Genomic DNA, 19,816 nt, shown 5'->3' on the forward strand with positions numbered 1-19,816 from the left:
TTTTGGAATTACTTTGTCAGTAATAATTGGTGAACATTTGAACAAAAAATTTGTCTCTACAAACTAGTGATCTTCATGATTTTCCATTAACGTAGTTTATCACACTCACTGCCATGCCCCCCATATTGTTATTTTATTTCATGCTAGGCCAGCCATTTTTGTTTTGTTTTCAGATCCCTCTAAGGCTGAACCCTGTCCTCATAATAATTTTCAATTTAGTATGGTTTACTATTTCACCATCCATTCATATTTGTGCGCACTTTGGGTTTGCAGCATTTAAATTTGTAATGAGCTGTCAGCTGTAGCAGCATACCAATGCCAGGCAATGAGTTCAATGAATATACTGAGATTATACTTTGAGGAGACTTCGTNGAGATGGTGTGAAAATATGGGGGGAGGGGAAATTGCAAATTAAACGCCAGTGATATTGTCCTTGGATGCACTTTGCCATAGGGAATATTCATTTTGTATTTAGGGAGGTGGGGCTTGGGAAATGTTGCATATCTATGTGATGCAGGCTGAGTAAGGAAGGCTTCTAAGTAACACCTCAAATAGGGTCTGAACATGGAATTAATATAAGGACTCGTGTGCATTGTGGATTATCAGAATATTTTTTACGGGATGAACTTCGTGAGGTGTACTGAGGACAATAGTAAAGAACCAAGGACATGTCAGTCACAGGAGATGAATATTAAGATGGATGTTGGGAGAAATGTAGCCAAGAGGGCAGGATCTGGCAGGATTCTTTTATTATTTTTATTGGGGTGAGAGACCATTTGGTTAATTGTGGCTTATTGTACCATTCCTAGATGATGGTGACTGTAGAGAAATTGGCGGAACGAAAATTGACGGGGGAAATCGAAGTACTTTGAGAAAATCTGCCCTAGCGCCACTTTGTGTCCACCACAAATCCCACGTGACGAGGCCTGGGAAACTAGCACAGTAGTTGCGTAGTTCAGAATAACGGACGATGAGTACTGTGAGAAGAATGCAATGAGGTCGCGGGTGCCATGAAATGGTAATTTCTTCTGTCACTGAGCAGCTGTTTGTAGAGAGTCAGCACAATGAACTTGGTCCTGATGAATGCTATCAGTGTAGAATTCCCTACCTATAGACAATAATGAATTTCGTGGCCGTAAACATATAGGTAGGCGGTTATAACATGCGGTGGAGATTTCTCTACTGTCAGGGACCATACAACAGTGCGTATCAGTTCAAATTAAAATTTCCATTGGCATAATGAAGCCTGTTAGCACATTTTTGCCGAGAGAAAATTCGGAGTTTCGGTCTAAGGCAAAACGTTTGCGCCAGGAGAAAAGGAGTGCCACGCATTGTACAGCGTATGTATAAATGAACCTCCCCCTTACTCACTCATGGAGCTGAGCCCTTCTGGCGGAGCCGCCAATTCTGCAGCTACTCAAGAATTTCCCAGAATTTCATGGAACCCGAAGGTCCATTACCATGTTCATAAGAGCCCTATCCTGAGCCAGACCTGTCCAAACCATACCATCCCATCCTCTCTCTCTCTAAGACCCATTCTAATATTGTCCACCTACCTACGCCTTGGTCTTCCCTGTGGTCTCTTTCCTCCTGGCTTTCCCACCAATATCCTATACGCATTCCTCGTCGTCCCCCATTTTTGCTACATGACCTGCCCACCTCATCCTCCTTGATTGATCATACTAATTATACTTGGAGAAGAGTACAAGTTATGAAGCTCCTCATTATGCAGTTTTCTCCAGCAACAATATTGTATAGCGTTAGCAAAATTATGTATTCTTGTTCTAGTTTTGAAATGCGGTTTTGTTACGTCACATCAACCGCTTTGTGCTCACGCGTGTATGTGTAACTGCGTGATGTCAAGGTTGGGCTGGCATTTCGTGGCTTTCCATGAGGTTTTAGTCGCGAGTGTTCAGGTTTTACTCCACAGATGGCGCTAAATTTTTATTTCATTTTTCCTTGTTAACTCGCTCTTATTTAGCGTGGTCCCAAATGCTTAAATAGTTACGTGATATCAAGGTTGAGCTGACACTTTGTGGCTTTCCATGAGATTTTAGCCTCCAGTGTTCAGGTTTTATTCCACACATGACGCTAAATTTTTATTCAATTTTTTCTTGTTAAGTCGCGGTGATTTATCTTGTTCTCAAGTAGTTAAATAGGTGCGTGACAGGAAGCTTCGGGTGACACTCAGTGGTGCTCCAGAGTGTTCAATTTTTATTGCACAGACAGTGCTAAGTTTTTATTTTGAGTTGTTTGAGGTTGGTCCGAAGTGATTAATCTTTAACGGCCGAAGTGCCCCGCTCGAGCCAGTGATGAGTAGGGCCGATGTAGTCGAGGCCCCCCGTTTTATACAGTCCGGAATTAAGTTTCGCAAGTAGAAGCGCATGTCGGTCATGGTAGCCGAGCGGCCTAAGACATGTACTGTCTTCGCTCGCTTGGAAACTGGATCGTGGGTTCGAATCCCACTCAGGGTATGAATGATTGGTCTGTGTTTGTGTACACCTTACGACGAGCTGGTCACCCGCCCAAAGAGTCCTAACGAAAGTGTAAGTTCTAGAAATATCGAAGTGAACGGAGAAGTTCATGGAGGTAGGCCTAGGCCCAATGGGGCTGTAGTGCCACTGAAAAAAATGTGGAAGCGCATGCACAGTCCTAAATATTTATTTTTAAATGTAGTAATTACCAGACAAACTTGAGTAAAACCATAATCCACGAGCCAGTACTTTTATTGAAGATTCTGCAGNATACACGGTGCCAAATCCCAGAAGACTGCTTTCTTCATAGTCACCGCCGTGAAAGCCTCAAATTGTATACATATCTTTTGTTATCTGCTTGATGATATATAGGCTGAAATGAAACTACAGTATTCGATATCACTATGAACGCACAGAAAACGGATCGCACTCTGTATCTCAACCANTGAGAACCGGCAACAGCAGACTGTCGGCTTTTACCAGTTCTCACGGTCTCTTTGCTTGCAGATTTCTGATATATTTTTTCTTCTACCCTGAAGATGGAGGCGATACGTTCCTCCGAAACGTCGGTTAACACCACATATACACGGTGCCAAATCCCAGAAGACTGCTTTCTTCATAGTCACCGCCGTGAAAGCCTCAAATTGTATACATATCTTTTGTTATCTGCTTGATGATATATAGGCTGAAATGAAACTACAGTATTCGATATCACTATGAACGCACAGAAAACGGATCGCACTCTGTATCTCAACCACGATGCAACTGTCTGTTCACGCCATAAAAAGGGCAACAATCGCTTGCAGTTATAACGGAAGGTCTTAGCACTTAAGAAGGGACCCCTTTAGCTTTCTCTTGAATAGCCATTCTTTCATTCTTCTGTTCTTTAGTCAAAAGATTCGAAAATCCGAAGAGTGTAAGCAGTGCTAGCAGAAGACCACATGATTTTATTGCTTCCATCTGTTTTATGACTCCAGGTACTGCTAAATTTGTCAAGTGTTACAAACAGAAATGAATTTATAATGCAGAACAAGTCTGTGAAGAACTTGGAAACAATTTTTGCAGTACTCATCAAAATTAAAGGAAAATTTTGAAAATAGAGTATAACTCTTTGTATAAAAATTTTCAAATCTTCCGTTATAATATGCGACACTATGTACTTTGCTGATACAAACAAAGTTAATGCCATCCATTTATCAAAAAAATGAGTTAGATAAAGCATTTTTAAACACAACGCTTAAAATTGTTTAAGCACCCTTACAAAAGCGGATATTTAAACGCAGAGTAGCAGCGGGCATTTAAATAAACTCCGGCCAGGTCAAGCTTACCACCATCTCAGAACTCCGGCGTTTAAAGGTTAAATAGTTGAGTAATATCAAGGGGAGCGGTGGTCTAAGGGAGAGGTGTATGTTTTAGACGTTGTGTGGCTCGAAGACACGACTATTTTTGTGAAAAAAAAGAATGTAAGAAATTTGTGCATGTAGGATGCGAATGGTACTATATGAGGAAGGTGAACGTAAGTAATTTGTATAGATCTGGTGGTACGTGTGTAAGACATTGGCGAAGTATTGGGAAGGTACGGGGTTCGAGACCACGGTGTCTTTTGCCAATAGAAATTGAAACGTGAATAAATAAATACGATTTCCCTGCAGCTTTAGACCAAGTCGTATAATATAAGGACGATCGCAGAAAGTTACAGCGTACATGTTCTGGTGGTCTAGAGGTAAGACACAGGCGTTGTAAACCAAAGGTCGGTGGTTCGAGACCACAAGGATTTTTGTAATAAAATTTTTTCTGAAATTATATAGCGAGATCTAACATAAGAGGAAGATTAAAGCTAAGAAATTTCCGTGGCATTGGTGGCTCATTGGTGAAATACCGGTGTAGTGAACAGAAGTTCCGAGGTTCGGAACCAACGAAAGTTTTATAAAATACAAATAAGATTTTTCTGTAATTATAACAACAGATGTAACATAAGAGGAAGATTAAAGGTCGAAAATTTCCATGGCATTGGTGGCCTATTGGTAAAACACCGGCGTAGTGAAGAAGACTTGGAAGGATCGAGACCAAGTATAATTTTATGATTTAGAAAGTAAGTTTATTGATTTTTCTGGAATTATAACCGAAGATGTAGCTTAAGAGGAAGATTAAAGGAAAACAAATTTCAGCGGTGCTGGTGGCTTAGGGGTAACACATCAGCTTAGTGTTCAAAAGGTCCCGGGTTCAAAACCAGTAGGATTTTTGTGAAAAATAAAATGGAAAGAAGTTAGGTGATAGGGTAAAGGAAGAGGGAGGGACCGGGGTGAGGGAAGATTTTTCTTTTTTGCGGCCGCTCATTAAAACACTCAACCTAAGCGGGTTCTATTAAAATCCACATGGGATCAAAAATAAAAAAACTTTGGCCCACCGTCCGCCCACCAACCACCCGCCCTTAGGGGGTGACTTTGACTTATTCATTTGAGACCAAGTTCTATGAGCGGGCGTTAGCATCAAATTGTATAATAACTGCAGCGCATTCTGTTGACTAAAACCTCATGGAAAGCCACGAAGTGAAGTATACAATGTAACATCTTAGTTTCATATGAGCTCACTTACTGGGCTGTGCCAAGCCGCTCCTCCAAAAATTCATTTTATAGGACTAGGGCTGCAGCCACTGAGGATGAGATTATGGAAGCGTGGCTCTCCACCCGTGCCCACCCTTGGGGTCATGCAGGAATGTCATCGCTTGACGCAAACCTTCATTAGCGAGAGTTAAGAAAACATTAAATAACACTGTAGCGCCATCTGTTGAGTAATGTTCAGTTTTCAATCCACAGATGGCACTGCAGGGTTTATTAATTTCTTGTTAACTCTCGGTAATGAATCTTGGTATCAAGCGATTACAATCCTGCATGAATGTAAGGGTTGGCATGGGTGGGGTGCTACGCTTCCGTGATATCATTCTCAGTGAATAAAATGAATTTTTGGAGAAGCGGCTTGGCACAGCCCAGTAAGTGAGCTCATATGAAACTAAGATGTTACATTGTATACTTCACTTCGTGGCTTTCCATGAGGTTTTAGTCAACAGAATGCGCTGCAGTTATTATACAATTTGATGCTAACGCCCGCTCATAGAACTTGGTCTCAAATGAATAAGTCAAAGTCACCCCCTAAGGGCGGGTGGTTGGTGGGCGGACGGTGGGTCAAAGTTTTTTTTTATCCCATGTGGATTTTAATAGAACCCACTTAGGTTGAGTGTCTTAATGAGCGGCCGCAAAAAAAAGAAAAATCTTCCCTCACCCCGGTCCCCGCCTCTCTCTCCCTCCTCCTTTACCCTATCACCTAACTTCTTTCCATTTTATTTTTCACAAAAATCCTACTGGTTTTGAACCCGAGACCTTCTGAACACTAAGCTGATGTCTTACCCCTAAGCCACCAGCACCGCTGAAATTTGTTTCATTTAATCTTCCTCTTAAGCTACATCTTCGGTTATAATTCCAGAAAAATCAATAAACTTACTTTCTAAATCACAAAACTATACTTGGTCTCGATCCTTCCAAGTCTTCTTCACTACGCCGGTGTTTTACCAATAGGCCACCAATGCCATGGAAATTTTCGACCTTTAATCTTCCTCTTATGTTACATCTGTTGTTATAATTACAGAAAAATCTTATTTGTATTTTATAAAACTTTCGTTGGTTCCGAACCTCGGAACTTCTGTTCACTACACCGGTATTTTACCAATGAGCCACCAATGCCACGGAAATTTCTTAGCTTTAATCTTCCTCTTATGTTACATCTCGCTATATAATTCCAGAAAAAAATTATTACAAAAAACCTTATGGTCTCGAACCACCGACCTTTTGTTTACAACGCCTGTGTCTTATCTCTAGACCACCAGAACATATACGCTGTAACTTTCTGCGATCGTCCTTATATTATACGACTTGGTCTAAAGCTGCAGAGATATTGTATTTATTTATTCACTTTTCAATTTCTATTGGCAAAAGACACGGTGGTCTCGAACCACGTACCTTTCCAATACTTCGCCAATGTCTTACCCATGTACAAATTTCTTACGTTCACCATCCTCATATAGTACCACTTGCTTCCTACATGCACAAATTTCTTACATTCTTTTTTTCACAAAAAATAGTCATGGCTTGGAAGCATGTAACTTCTGTACCATACAGCAGTGCCTTACCATAGGCCCACCATGGTGGTGACAACTATTGTCCTTCGTCTTCCACATATCCCACCGTTTCGTTTCTACAAAGTTCTTCTTTACTCCTTACTTCGTTTCAAATTCATTTTACGACTGACGGTTGGCCAGTCACCTTCTCTTAATTTAGAGCCCATTCAAACGCTCTTGACCAGATCTTAGTCTTGAAGTAGCTTCACTGTTTGGCCCTAATGGGAATCCTTTCTGATGACAAGACGGGTCTATCCCTTCTCACTTGTCACAGTCAATTAATTTCTATATTTCGTCCTTCCTCCTCTAAACTGCATGTCACGACCTTTACAACTATTCGCATATACTGCATATGGCTTTTTTTTGGCAATAGCCAATAGCCCCCTGTCTGTCCACAACAGATTCTGCCTTATTTTCATTAGCTCACGCTAGATCGACAATTTAGTCACCTCAACGATTATAAGCTTCACCGCCGCAAAATTTAATCCTCGTGTTCTGTTGGGCTTCCCCTTATCCAGTATTCCGAATATTTGCATTTTCACGAACTTCTGTGGCTTCTGGTTACTGACCGCTCTACACCTTGGGATATTGGTGTTGTTGAGGAGAACCTAGATTTCTAAGCTCTGCACTTTCGAAACGTGGGTATTTGCCGCAAATCTCAAGGCAAGCATACGACACTGCAGACATAAATAATGCTCTGTGGACGGTACATTTCATCTTAGAGCTTAATCGCTCACTTTTCAATGAAGGACATGCTCCAATAAATGTTGTGAAGGCATTGGCTTCGATCATTTCTGTATCTAATCCTCTTACCGAAAAATATACAGATGTTGTACATGACTAACGAAAGGGGTTCCTGTGTTAGTTTCCCAGGACTCGTCACGTGGGAATTTTGGTGGACACGAAGTGGCGCTAGGTCAGATTTTCTCAAAGTACTTCGATTTCCCCTGCCAGTCTTCGTTTCACCAATTGCTCTACAATCACCATCATCTACGATTGGCGCAATAAGCTACAAGTAGCCAAATGATCTGTCTCACCCCAATAAAAGTAAGAAGAGAAACCTGCCCAGATCCCGCCCCTTGGCTCCATTTCTCCCAACATCCGTCTTAACATTCTATTCGTATCCCCAAGAGATCCTTCAATTTAACCTACCAAAATGCCCTATGCATTCTTCTTCTGTGACTGACATGCCCTTGGTTCTTTACTAATGTCCTCAATACACCTAAGCCAACAGATCACGAATTTAATCCCCTAAAGATATCCTAATGCCGGTCACGGTATCCGAGTGGTCTAAAGCATGTACTGTCTTTGCTCGCTTGGAAACCGTGATCGTGGGTTCGAATCCCACTCAGGGCATGGATGTTTAGTTTGTGTATAGGTAGAGGCCTTGCGAAGAGCTGATCACCCGTCCCAGGAGTCCCACCAAATGTGTAAGATCTGGAAAAACCGAAGTGGAGTTGTTCATGGAGATAGGCGTAGGTCCACTTGGTCTGTAGTGCCACAACACACACTAGACCTTAGATTACTTCCTTGTTCAAAAGCTATTTGAGGTGTTACTTATAAGCCTTAGTTACTCAGTCTATATCACATAGATACGCAACATATCCCAAACGCCACCTCCCTAAATACAAAATTAATATTCCTTATGGCAAAGTGCATCCATGGACACCATCACTGGCGTTTAATTTGCAATTTCCCTTCCCCCGTATTTATTTGGGAATGCAACTTACAATTCAAAGCTTGCAGATCACACCACCTCATATTGAGCCAGCCTCTCCTCTTCCAAATCCCAACACTATTTCCCGCATTCAATTCTTTTTTTACATTTTTGTACCTAAATCTATCCCATCTCATTAGTAATCTTTTTGCCTTCTTACCTCGGCCAGTTCCCAGTGCACCAATATGATTACGTTCGTGAATTACCACTACAGCCCATATGAATTGCGAGATAAATGGGGGGGGGGGAGCCCTAATCACACCATCTCATTTTCAAGTACCTTTTGACTTGCATACTTCTCATGAAATGTACTGAACGGAGCAAAAACACACTACACAAATGTTTTGTGTTCTTACACCATGGCCCAAACTGAATATCTAAACAATCTCTATTGCAAATCCACTACATTTAAAATAAGACTCTCATGCTGAACACAACCAAATTAGATAAATTCTCAATATTATATTAAGGGAAGAAGAAAGAACTACAATAAAATTGTTGCACTTAAGACGGAGTTTGTCTCATATATATCATATATAGATACATTCTATTGATACCTGCGGTCTCAAACGAAGTCTCCTCGAAGTATAATCTCAGTATATTCATTGAACTCAGTGCCTGACATTGCTATGCTGCTACAGCTGACAGCTCATTACAAATTTAAATGCTGCAAACCCAAAGTGTGCACAGATATGAAGAGAAGGTGAAATAGTAAACCATACTAAATTGAAAATTATTACGAGGACAGGGTTCAGCCTTAGAGGGATCTGAACACAAAACAAATTCTATAAAAATACTATTTTACACATTAATGACAAAAACTTCATGCAAATCAACAAAAGTCCGCAAACTATATTACAAAATACACAGTGTGAAAACTGGGATAACGGGGAGGGTCCAACATGGGCTTTAAGCCTTTATTTCAATCCAAATGGTACATAGTACACACGTCCTTACAGCAAACACTGACCTTGAAGTAAGAATTACATATATTTCACTTACCTTTCATGTCAGTGTCATTACAACTAGGGCACCAAGATATGCATGGGCATATCTGGACAGAAACATTTTAACAAACAGCACCATACATCCATGAGATACCAGACTGAACTGCTGTTACCACGCTTCATTAAATCCATAAAAACAAAAAATTCAATGTCTTGCCACATTGGTTCAGAAAGACTGAGTGGAGCAGAAGACAACAAAACCACGGATTCATGTGTTCAACTTCCAACCGACCTGCAACCCATCTCAATTCTCTCTCTCTCTCTCTCTCTCCCTCCCTCTCTCCCTCTCTCCCTCACACACGCACACGCGCACGCACGCACACACACACACACACACAAGACACCTCCATGGAGAAGCCCCATGTCAGTGTGTAATGAATTTCCAGTGCTTCACAGAAAATGTCTGCTTCCATTCTGATGAACCTGGAGAACAGCAGGTAATCAGGTGTTCTAATCATGTATTTTGTCATGATCAGCATCATTTAACAGTTCCAGTACTTGTGTGTCAATGGTTATGCTTTGCTGATATACTCATACAGTGGTAGCTAGGCTCTCAGACAGACTTACACTAAATCCCATTTCTCTGATGATGTCAGGATGTAACCTGGTCTCAAGGGCCAGTACCATCCGTGTACCATCTTGAAACATAATGCAGTACTGGATACAAATATTTGTATCATCAGCAAATAACACAACCTTAGCCTCATGAATAGCTAGGAGCAAATGATTTATGAACAATAAAAATAATAGGGGTCCCAAAACAGAACCTTGAAGTACGCCTTGAGTGAAGAAGTAAATGTCTTTAAGTTAGAGGTCTTTTGATCCACATGTTGAATTTCAACAAAGTGAGCTCTGTCAATGAGATATGAACTCATCCATGCATGAATTATCCCTCTCAGCCCATATACATGTAGCTCCACTCATTCTTGATCTTGAAAGTGGATGGAAGTGAGTGGAGTGCATACAATGTTGGCCACTTCACTTACCCCCGCAGAAAGATCCCTCAGTTTTACTGGTTAGATCGCTGCGTGGGCCCTAGAAGGGGGTCTGGTCACTGTAGGAAAGACAACAATTTCTAGTGCTAACATAGATAACCTCACATTTGGATCACTACTATAAGAATTCTTTCTTTAGTTTTCAAAATGTCGATACAGCAGTGTTAAATGAACAATGAAAATAAATAAAGATATACTCCTTCAAGACTGTCGACGCTTGTTAGGCGAGCAGAGAAGCAACCTGTAAACATTTCTGTTATATTTCATCAGATCTTCTGTATTACGCATTAATATTTAGTTTTCGCACGTCAAAATTACTGTGTCATGATGGCACCACTGTATCTCATCATGTGATGTATCGAACTTCCTAAGTGGTAGGGTACATAGTCGCCAATCACATAGACTTATAGCCTTTTGTGAGCAATGACAAGTGGGTTAAAAGGCCCACATGCACTTTGCGACTCCATCTGTTTGTATCCTTGGCAACAGGCAGAACAAAATATAGAGACTGTTTCTGAAATTAACATATAAAATGCAACAAATTTTCACCAAGCTTATATTACGCAGTTGTGAACTGGGATGCTTAAGATGGCCAACCTGCTGACGTTCCCACAAACATACTGCACAATGCGATGCAATGTCAAACAGATGAAGTTCTCAGCGTGTGGTCCATGTATCATTTCAGAAGTCATGCACTCTCGATTTATTTAACAATGCCTTAGAAAGGATAAAATGGAAGGGACATGGGGAGGAACCACTGATGCCGGCAGGGGTGCGGACAAACCAGGCATCTCCAGCCCTCTATATTAAAAAAAAATCACAATTTTAAAAGGAGGATATATATCAAATATTAATACTAAAAAATAAATGCGTTTTTAACTATTCTGTCCTCAACAGTGCAGGGTGATTAGGGAAAACAGTCTTACGTTGCTTAAACCTCAGTTTGTGAACATATTTTCTAACTTCGCCTTCGGAAAACTGGCTGCCTTTGTCTCCTTCTAAAGAATCCTGGCAGTTCCAATGGACAGAACCGATGATAGCTGTTTTAAGGCCATGTAAGGGCTCCAATCCCGATGAGGTCATTAGATTTTTCATTTTACCTAGTCTTTCTAGCATGTTAGGATCAATAACAGTATTATATGAAGAGTACAGCTTGTGAAAATATGTGTTCTCCAGATGTGTATGGTGTGTGTTGAACTGGGATGAGGTCCTCACTGAACACCATACAGACCTTACTGACTGAGCTATTCCATAATAGTTGAATAACTACAAATATGTTGTAAATGTAATCAAAATTTAATAAATATTTGATACATTGCATAACTGTTTCTTCTTATTTCAATTTAAAGAGTACTTCTTCTTGTACTTACATTAAATTAAAAAACGTATTTTGTGCAGAAAAAGTACACCGTAACCCCAATTCAGTTTTCCTCAATTTTAGACTTTTCCTCTTTTAATGCTCACTTTTCAATATCCAAGATCAATAATCTCAATGATAAATTTCCTCTACTTAAGATCTTCCTCAGTGTACAAATTCACTGCTGCCCAAAGAAACCTTAAATGGGGGTTTCAGTGTAGTGACTTCATCTGTTAAGGTCACATGACTTACTGACAAAGGTTGTTCATTTCCCAAAACCTCCCCTACAAGCTGGACTTGGGGACACTTGTGTGCCTTCCTTCCACTGAGTTGGTGTTTTGGCCTGCAATGAAATTCAAGTATGTGACAGAAATATACAACAACAGGTACGGAAGAAAGCAAACAGAGATAAGAGCATTTACTGGATGCCAGAAGGATGATCCACATTCAGGGACACATCAGCGCAAGATGATTATTTTAGTGGCTACTTCATTTCAATATTAGTGTTAGCTGTGACGCCAAAATATTTGTACTTCCACATGGAAATATCTCACGGAAAAGTCTGAGCTTTCCATGGTCAACTAATTCCTGGTTCTATGCACTAGTCACAGTTGAAAATTTATGTGGCCTCCCTGTTCACTAGACTTGACACCAGTATAGACTTTTATGCGGATCTCTCAAAGTGTTCTAGCAGTAAGGTAAAGGTAAAGTTGTCTTTGTGCTTAACTAATTAAGCACTACACCATGAAGACACATGTAGTGGATGTATATATTGACCTCGGAGCTAGGTGGAGGTGAGGCGTCATCCTCACGCCCTGACCGCAGCTGTGGTCAGATATAAATTTGACCAGACTAATAAGCATGGCTGCTGAAGCCTTCTCACTTGACATGTTTCATCACATGACAAAAGATATAATCTATATGTGATGTTTATCAAATCACAGCTGACAGCCACACTGAAATGTTCATGTCGCTATTAAAACTTTCAGTACATACTAGACTATATATGGTATTAACAATTTAACAAATTTTGGCATGACCACCCCAAAAATTAAACAGCCTAAAATAATGTTCCTAATTCATGGCTGGGTACTGGCTATAAAGTTCCAGGACTAATTTTGTAAGTTAAAACTCAACTGTTAACTGCTGTTGTCTCTACAAAGCAGTTCCCTGTCGCAGATTTACACAAAGTTACTCTTTTCTAAAACAAGCCTGGAATGCCTCTTCTGATATCGCTTTTAGCATGACACTGCTGGATCTTCTGATCAAAAACATGCCCCTTTCAGAGAAGTCTATAGATGGGAACAGAAAGAAACCGCACATAGCCGCATCAGGAGAGTAGGGAGGATGTTCCACTTTCTGTGCCAGAAATTATCTCACCAATAACGCAGTGTGAGCTTTCACTCTTTAATGAAATATAGAATAACTTTCTGGGGTAATCATCTGGCAGCAAAAAGGTATTTACATTGCAAAAGAAAGACTCATGATAGGTGTCAAATCTCATAATTCCTGTAGAGATCATAACACTTCCATGTGAATATATATTTTCATTGACAAATTGATCTCAAATAATGAGGAACATTTTCAGACCAATGCAGATGTACAGTGTTAACACAAGGCACAAGCACTGTCTTCATAAACCAACTGTTAATCACTCATGCTTTCAGAAAAGCGCATATTACGCTGAGATCAAAATTTTCAACAATCTGCCATCTGATTTCAAAAGTTTATGAATGAAAAAGCACAATTTAAAATGGCACTAAAACGATACTTAAACATATACACATTTTATTGCGTTAATGAATACTTATAGTCTAAACAGTGACTCATCCATCTAAAGGCTGTGTAAATAACATAAGTTGACAGTATTGATGTATATATGTGTGGAAGTACTTTTGAGTCACCTCATGTGACTCCACTGCTTTTTCTTGGGTTTCCTGTGAAAGCTTCGGTTGTACTGTACATATGTTTTTGTATTTATATGTCATATTCCACATCGTACAGTCATCTTGACTAACTCTGGATCCAGGGGATGCAATGTAATAATATTATCATGTACCTGGAGCTGAGCCCTTCTTGAGGAGCTGCCAATTCTGCAGCTACTCAAGAATTTCCCAGCATTTCATGGAACCTGAACGTTCATTGCTGTGTTCACAAGAGCCCTCCACTGGTCCCTATCCTGGGCCAGATCAATCCAATCCATCCCATCCTATCTCTCTAAGATCCATTTTAATATTGTTCACCCACCTATGCCCTGGTCTTCCCAGTGGTCTCTTTCCTTCTGGCTTTCCCACCAATATCCTATATGCATTCCTCTTGTCACCTATTCATGCTACATTCCCTCCCCACCTCATCCTCCTTCACTTGATCATTCTAATTATACTTGGAGAAGAGTACAAGTTATGATTCGTGATAATTTTAAATAAAACCAATGGACTCTCACCAGAAAAGTGTAAAATCACACTGTTCCAAAACAGAGGTTTAGCATTCTAAGGATATATGTCTAAAGCGCAAAGGCCCAGTGATATCTGCATCACCCCTTGCATGACCTGGAGATTTATAAGGAGGAGGCCATGTTTCTTTTTTTTTTTCTGTGCCCAAGAATTAGATATTTCCTTGCATCTTCATTCTTCACTTACCACAACAGATAAAGCATGAACTCCATTCTGCAATTCTGACCTCAGAGCATCATTCACAAGCCTATGTCTCTGTAACAAAGGAGACAGAGTGTTGCTTTTTTATAGAACTCGAGATTTGCAGTTGTTTGTGAAATTACATGGCCTCTGTTCAGTTTAAGTTTAAGTTAAGGTTACAAGAAAAGCACCAACTGTCACTGTCCATGTAAATCATAGCTTTTTTTAATTATCATTCAATGATCCATTCAGGTACATAACCACTGGATATAGAAATTCTCAATAGATTATATTGATATACAATATTATTATATAAGATTGTCTTAACATGAGATAAATAACAATTAAAATTTATATAATAATCTAATTAATGCAAACTACAATAGAAAGCTATAATTACTGGGATACCCAAAGATCAAATTTATTATTCTTATCAAGATACTCTTAAACAGAATAAAAAGAGTTTCCTACAAGAAACTTTCTCAATTTATGTTTAAATTTATTAATGTCATGTGCAACTTCTTGCTATGGAAGGGCAGAGAGTTAAATAATGTAATACAGGAATAGTACACTCTTTTTTGAACTTTAGTTAGACCTACTAAAGGAACGTGAAAGTCCAATTTTTGGCGGGTACTCTAGGGGTGTAGTTTGGTATATCCTACTACACCAAATTATGGATTATTATAAATATAGTGCATATATTATTATTCTAACTTCTTTGTTTTTTCATTTTTAACTTGTGTATTATGCACTAAGATTCAGAATGAAATAAAGATTTACAATATTTTGAGAACAAGTAATAAAATGACAGACAAAAATTAAGATTAAGCATAGCTGCAAAGCAGTCCTTAACTAACTATTCTGTGATTTTCTTTATATTTATTCTGTTTATCAACATATCCCTCAATGTTATAGAACTCAAAGGTGGATAACCTTCATCACAGTGGCCTGTCACTGGACTATTCCTAAGCCAGTTCTATCTAGCAAGTCTGCCCATAACCTATACAGTCCAAAATCAATGATGTTACCTTCTCATTTCCGTCTCAGTATCCCAAGTGAACTTTTTCCACAAGTTTTGCCCATAAAAATTCTACACGCATTTTCTTTACATGTTTGTACTTGTACTTGTACTTGTTCAGCATATCTAAGAGTTAATTATTCTAAAGTTCCTTGTTACATAACTTTGTCCATTCCCTCATCACTTAAAACACTTTTTCTGCATATTATTTTCTCAGTAATTTCCAAAAATAATGCAATTTTAGGGTAAAAATATGGGAAAAGCAACATAATTGCATTTCTTATATATCAATATGTATATTGTGACCAGTGACACAACAGCTAATTAGGAGGTTATGATGCTGTCCTGCAATGAACGTTGATGAATTTGTTTGTTTGTTATACATGATGATCCCAAGGCCCCCCGTACACACCCAGTTTGGCCTTCCGATCAACCTTACAGACAAAACAGTTTACCCCCTCCCTTTCCTCCCCATACATGCGCAGATAAAGTGGCAGGCTTCATGCCACAATCACGGTCTTCCAGCCTATAATGTTGAGTCACACACGTCATGTGCTATGATCCTGCAGGCAGAACTGACGGACTGACAGGTTTCCCACAGGCCAACAGTCCAAACGATTGGCCGGCCGGCCGGCCGCACCACACACGTCAGTTTTGCCTTTCAGTCTTCAACTGTGCAGGCTGAACTAGAGGCCAAACTGTGTGTATGGGGGCCTTAAGACTGAAACATGTAGCACAGCAGTCATTTAGTAAATCGACTGGTATACTGATATACATGTCCTACTCAGTTATTTATTGAACATACTCTTCTCCAAATATAATTAGAATGATCAAGTCAAGGAGGATGAGGTGGGCAGGGCATGTAGCATGAATGGAAAGAGAAAAGGAATGCAAACAAGATATTGGTGGGAAAGCCAGAAGAAGATAGACCAGTGGAAAGACCAAAGCGTAGCTGAGTGGACAATATTAAAACGGATCTTAGAGAGACAGGATGGGATGGTATGGATTGGATTGATCTGGCTCAGGATAAGGACCAGTGGAGGGCTCTTGTGAACATGGTAATGAATCTTCGTGTTCCATAAAATGCTGGGAAATTCTTGAGTAGCTGCAGATTTGGCTTCTCCTCAAGGGCTCAGCTCCATAAGTAAGTTAGTAACCTCCTAATTAATTATTTTGACAGTCCCAATATACACGTTGGACAAAAATTCATTTCACAGCCTGGTGAACGAAGCAGAGGAAGGAAATAATTATTTCTTAATATAGACTGAAGCTGAACATACAGTATGGTAACAGATGCTTGTTTGACTTCAGTCAAACATCTCAGTAATAGGGTTCATCTCACATAGGTGGACCAGTAAAGGCGGACTACAAATTATACCTTGATTAGTGGCAGGTTGTCAAACTTATCAGAAACAACCACAACCTTGAAATGCGTTTCAGATCCTGGTGGTACATTATGCATATATGACTCATTAATGATATCAAGATGAACTGGATTGAGAGTCTCCACCAATTTTTGGCGAATAGCACGTTCCATAGGTTTGTTCTCTGGCACTTCTCCAGTCATTTCTGACTGCAGACTACATCTCTTTCTTACTGCTGAATGCAACCAGAATGACTTCCTTGAATGTTTATGAAACTGCAGGCCTGAAATTCAATAAGATCCATAACCTTTACTGGTTTTGATAGTAATAGTACTAGCAGATGTGCTTGCAACATGTCATCGCACAAGTTTCACATGTCAAGATACAATCAGTTACAACCCCTCCAAAATATTTAGTTACCAAACTGTTCTTTCCAATGTTGCTTTAACATTATGTACATAAAAATTACTAAAAGGGGCACGCAGTAGTGTAGTTGGTTGAGGCACTATGCTACAAGCCGGAAGGTCACGGGGTCGAATCCTGATGAGGTGGATTTTTCAATTTATCTGATCCTTCCAGAGCACTATGGCCCTGGGGTCAACTCAGCCTCTAACACACATGAGTACCAGGAATATTCTTGGGGGTAAAGAGCGGCTGGCGCGTAAGGCTGACAACCTTACCGACATCTATGAGCAACTTTTCTATAAAAACTGGCCCCGGGGTCGACTCAGCCTGTAACAGAAATGAGTACCAGGAATATTCCTGTGGGGTACAAGATGGCTGGCCGAATGTCTAGAAAATGTGGGAACCTCAACATCTCACAACCCTATGTGCCTCCACGGTCTGTTACAGGGATACCTTTACTTTTATCACTATTAAACCTTCTAAACGCTAGTCATATCTGTCATGTTTGTATTGCTGAGGGCAGTTAACATATACCAAGGTGCAGGAAGTCTTTGGTGTCATGTTCATACTGAATTTCTTGAAGACTCCCTTGGTGTATAGGTTGAATTATGGGGTGGGGCAGACATGTGGAGAGATTCATGCAGCTTACTAAGAAAGTGTAAAGTAAAATTGTGATCTTTCATAACCTTAGAGTGAATATATATATATTCAGTCACTGAGTATACAGACATCCGTTTTGTTCTCCACTATAATCCAAAATGCTTGTCTCCTTCATATCTCCTACATCAAATGTGGAAGAACTAAGTCCATGGAACAGGGTCTCTCTTAGAAACCCAAAGATTCCAGTCTAGAGATGGGGATGAGTTCTACTGAATGTTTCAAACTGAGCAGGCTTTTATTGAGGACAGAAACAGTCCAATCTCCTAAACGTTTTTAAATAAAAAATAAGGACAATGGATAATGACCAAAAAGTGAGTAACTCTAGCAAAGAACCCAGTCCATCCCCCTTCCATCCTGTTTATTTAAGATCCATTTTAATATTATCATGTATGCCTAGTTCTTTCCTTCAGGCATTCTCGCAGAAATTCTTAATGCATTTCTGATCTCTCCCATACATAACATCCTCCTTCATTTCATCATCACAATTCCTACTTGAACTGGGGAACAATAAAACACGAAATTACCCGAGGGTCTGTTCTAAAGCCTTTGCTTTTCATAATCCACATAAATAACCTTCTTCTGATAATAAATACCCCCAGGCCAAAGGAGCCACACATGTCAAAGTCCAAGGTCAAAACAATGTTGATCTGCTTTTTCGATGTCAGAACTTTGAATCTGTACCCAAAAGGACCACTGTTAATTCGACGTTATCCGTGGAGGTGTTGAAAAGGCTTATTGATGCTATGAGGTACAAGCAAGCAGAGTTGTGGAGAGATCACTCATTGATTCTTCACCACAACAATGTGCTGGCACATTCTTCACTTTTGATGTCACAGTTTTTAGCAGAAAAGGGCATCTCCGCCATGGATCATTCAACGCACTCTCAATATGATGGAGAGGATATTAAATCATTGGTAAAACGAATTGGAGGGAGATTACTTTGAAAAACTCTAGGTTCTTAATATCTGCATATCTTGAAATACATTTCTGAAAAATAAGCCTTGAAATTTATTTGCTGAAATAAAAATTTTCGGAGATATTTTTCCATAAGGAACATCTCTTTATTACCTCAAATATTTATGAAGTTGCTCACTAAGTCCTCCACAACCCTTCTCACAAGCCTAATGCATGATATTTAATTGGGGGGGGGGGGTTGAAATTCAGGTAATGGGCTCGCAAATGCTTCAAATATAGTATTACAAACCTTGCTTCCTTTGTAGATCAAAATGTTCCACTGACTATATGTTCAATTATTTATTGGTATACTGGTATCCCTAGCAACAAATCAGCATTGCATATATGAAAACTGTAAATATTACACAGATGAAAAGCGGACTACAACCGTTGTTTAATTATATTTAAATTACAAAGTTCAGAACGGCTTCTGATCCCATAGATTGGATTAAGTAAAAGTGGCTTAATCTGTTACGGCCTTCTCCGTAATTAAACTTTCATAAAACACTTGATGACTCCTGTATGAATGAATGATCATGAATAACGAATGGAAAAGTATTTAAATACCATTTCTAGTCACTTAATCCAACATAACCTTTAAGTTTCATACACTATTACATATGAACATGCTTACCAGGGCTACATTTCGAGAACAGTGAAAACATTCGTCCTAATTTGAAACCACTGATGGGGGCATACTTTAACCATTCCATTCCTGGAATCAGAAGTAGGTAAACTTCAAATGGTAAAATTGATCTTTGTTAGAAACAGAGCACAATCATATCTTCTACGTTCTACTACTTCCACGCAGTTATCTTAAACTTGTATTCTCATTGGTTCATTGGCTCAAGTAAGCTGTCATATCATTGGTTCAAATTAGTGACATCTTGGATGCGTATTTGAAATTATTGTTCTTAACAAAAATTAATTACAGCATGTGTTTTAATTCCCTGCAGTACATGTTTCCTTCTCTGTATTTCATTCGCACCATAGTCCCTTGTGTTAGTCTTTATTTTCCCGTCTTTTGAAATGTTTTCTCCGTCAGATGACAGACTTCTGTG

General features: G+C 39.5%; 1 protein-coding gene across 2 annotated transcripts; it reads right to left on the reverse strand.

Annotated features, from left to right (window-relative positions):
• Window positions 1-11,833: 11,833 nt before the first annotated feature.
• LOC111864615 (bolA-like protein DDB_G0274169) lies at window positions 11,834-19,580 on the reverse strand. Of its 2 annotated transcripts, XM_023851986.2 has the most exons (4): window positions 19,390-19,576; window positions 16,751-17,019; window positions 14,361-14,429; window positions 11,834-12,064 (listed from the first exon to the last, which is right to left on the reverse strand). In XM_023851986.2, exons 1-4 carry the CDS (start codon window positions 19,466-19,468, stop codon window positions 11,987-11,989), a joined length of 495 nt encoding a protein of 164 aa, XP_023707754.1. In that variant the 5' UTR covers window positions 19,469-19,576; the 3' UTR covers window positions 11,834-11,986. The 2 variants fall into 2 exon arrangements, with proteins under 2 accessions (XP_023707754.1, XP_023707763.1); XM_023851995.2 differs by lacking the exon at window positions 14,361-14,429 and having other exon boundaries at window positions 19,390-19,580.
• Window positions 19,581-19,816: the final 236 nt, after the last annotated feature.

The sequence above is a fragment of the Cryptotermes secundus genome, unplaced genomic scaffold (genome assembly GCF_002891405.2).
Source record: "Cryptotermes secundus unplaced genomic scaffold, Csec_1.0 scaffold284, whole genome shotgun sequence".
NCBI lineage: Eukaryota > Metazoa > Arthropoda > Insecta > Blattodea > Kalotermitidae > Cryptotermes > Cryptotermes secundus.

What these genes read in the sequence shown, in the direction of transcription:
- LOC111864615 (XM_023851986.2), bottom strand. Translation starts at nt 19,468, where the DNA reads ATGGAATGGTTAAAGTATGCCCCCATCAGTGGTTTCAAATTAGGACGA. An exon ending in GTTCTCGAAATGTAGCCCTG is followed by an intron (nt 17,020 to 19,389) that starts GTAAGCATGTTC and finishes ATTGAATTTCAG; the next exon opens with GCCTGCAGTTTCATAAACAT. An exon ending in TTCATGCTTTATCTGTTGTG is followed by an intron (nt 12,065 to 14,360) that starts GTAAGTGAAGAA and finishes ATTTCATTGCAG; the next exon opens with GCCAAAACACCAACTCAGTG.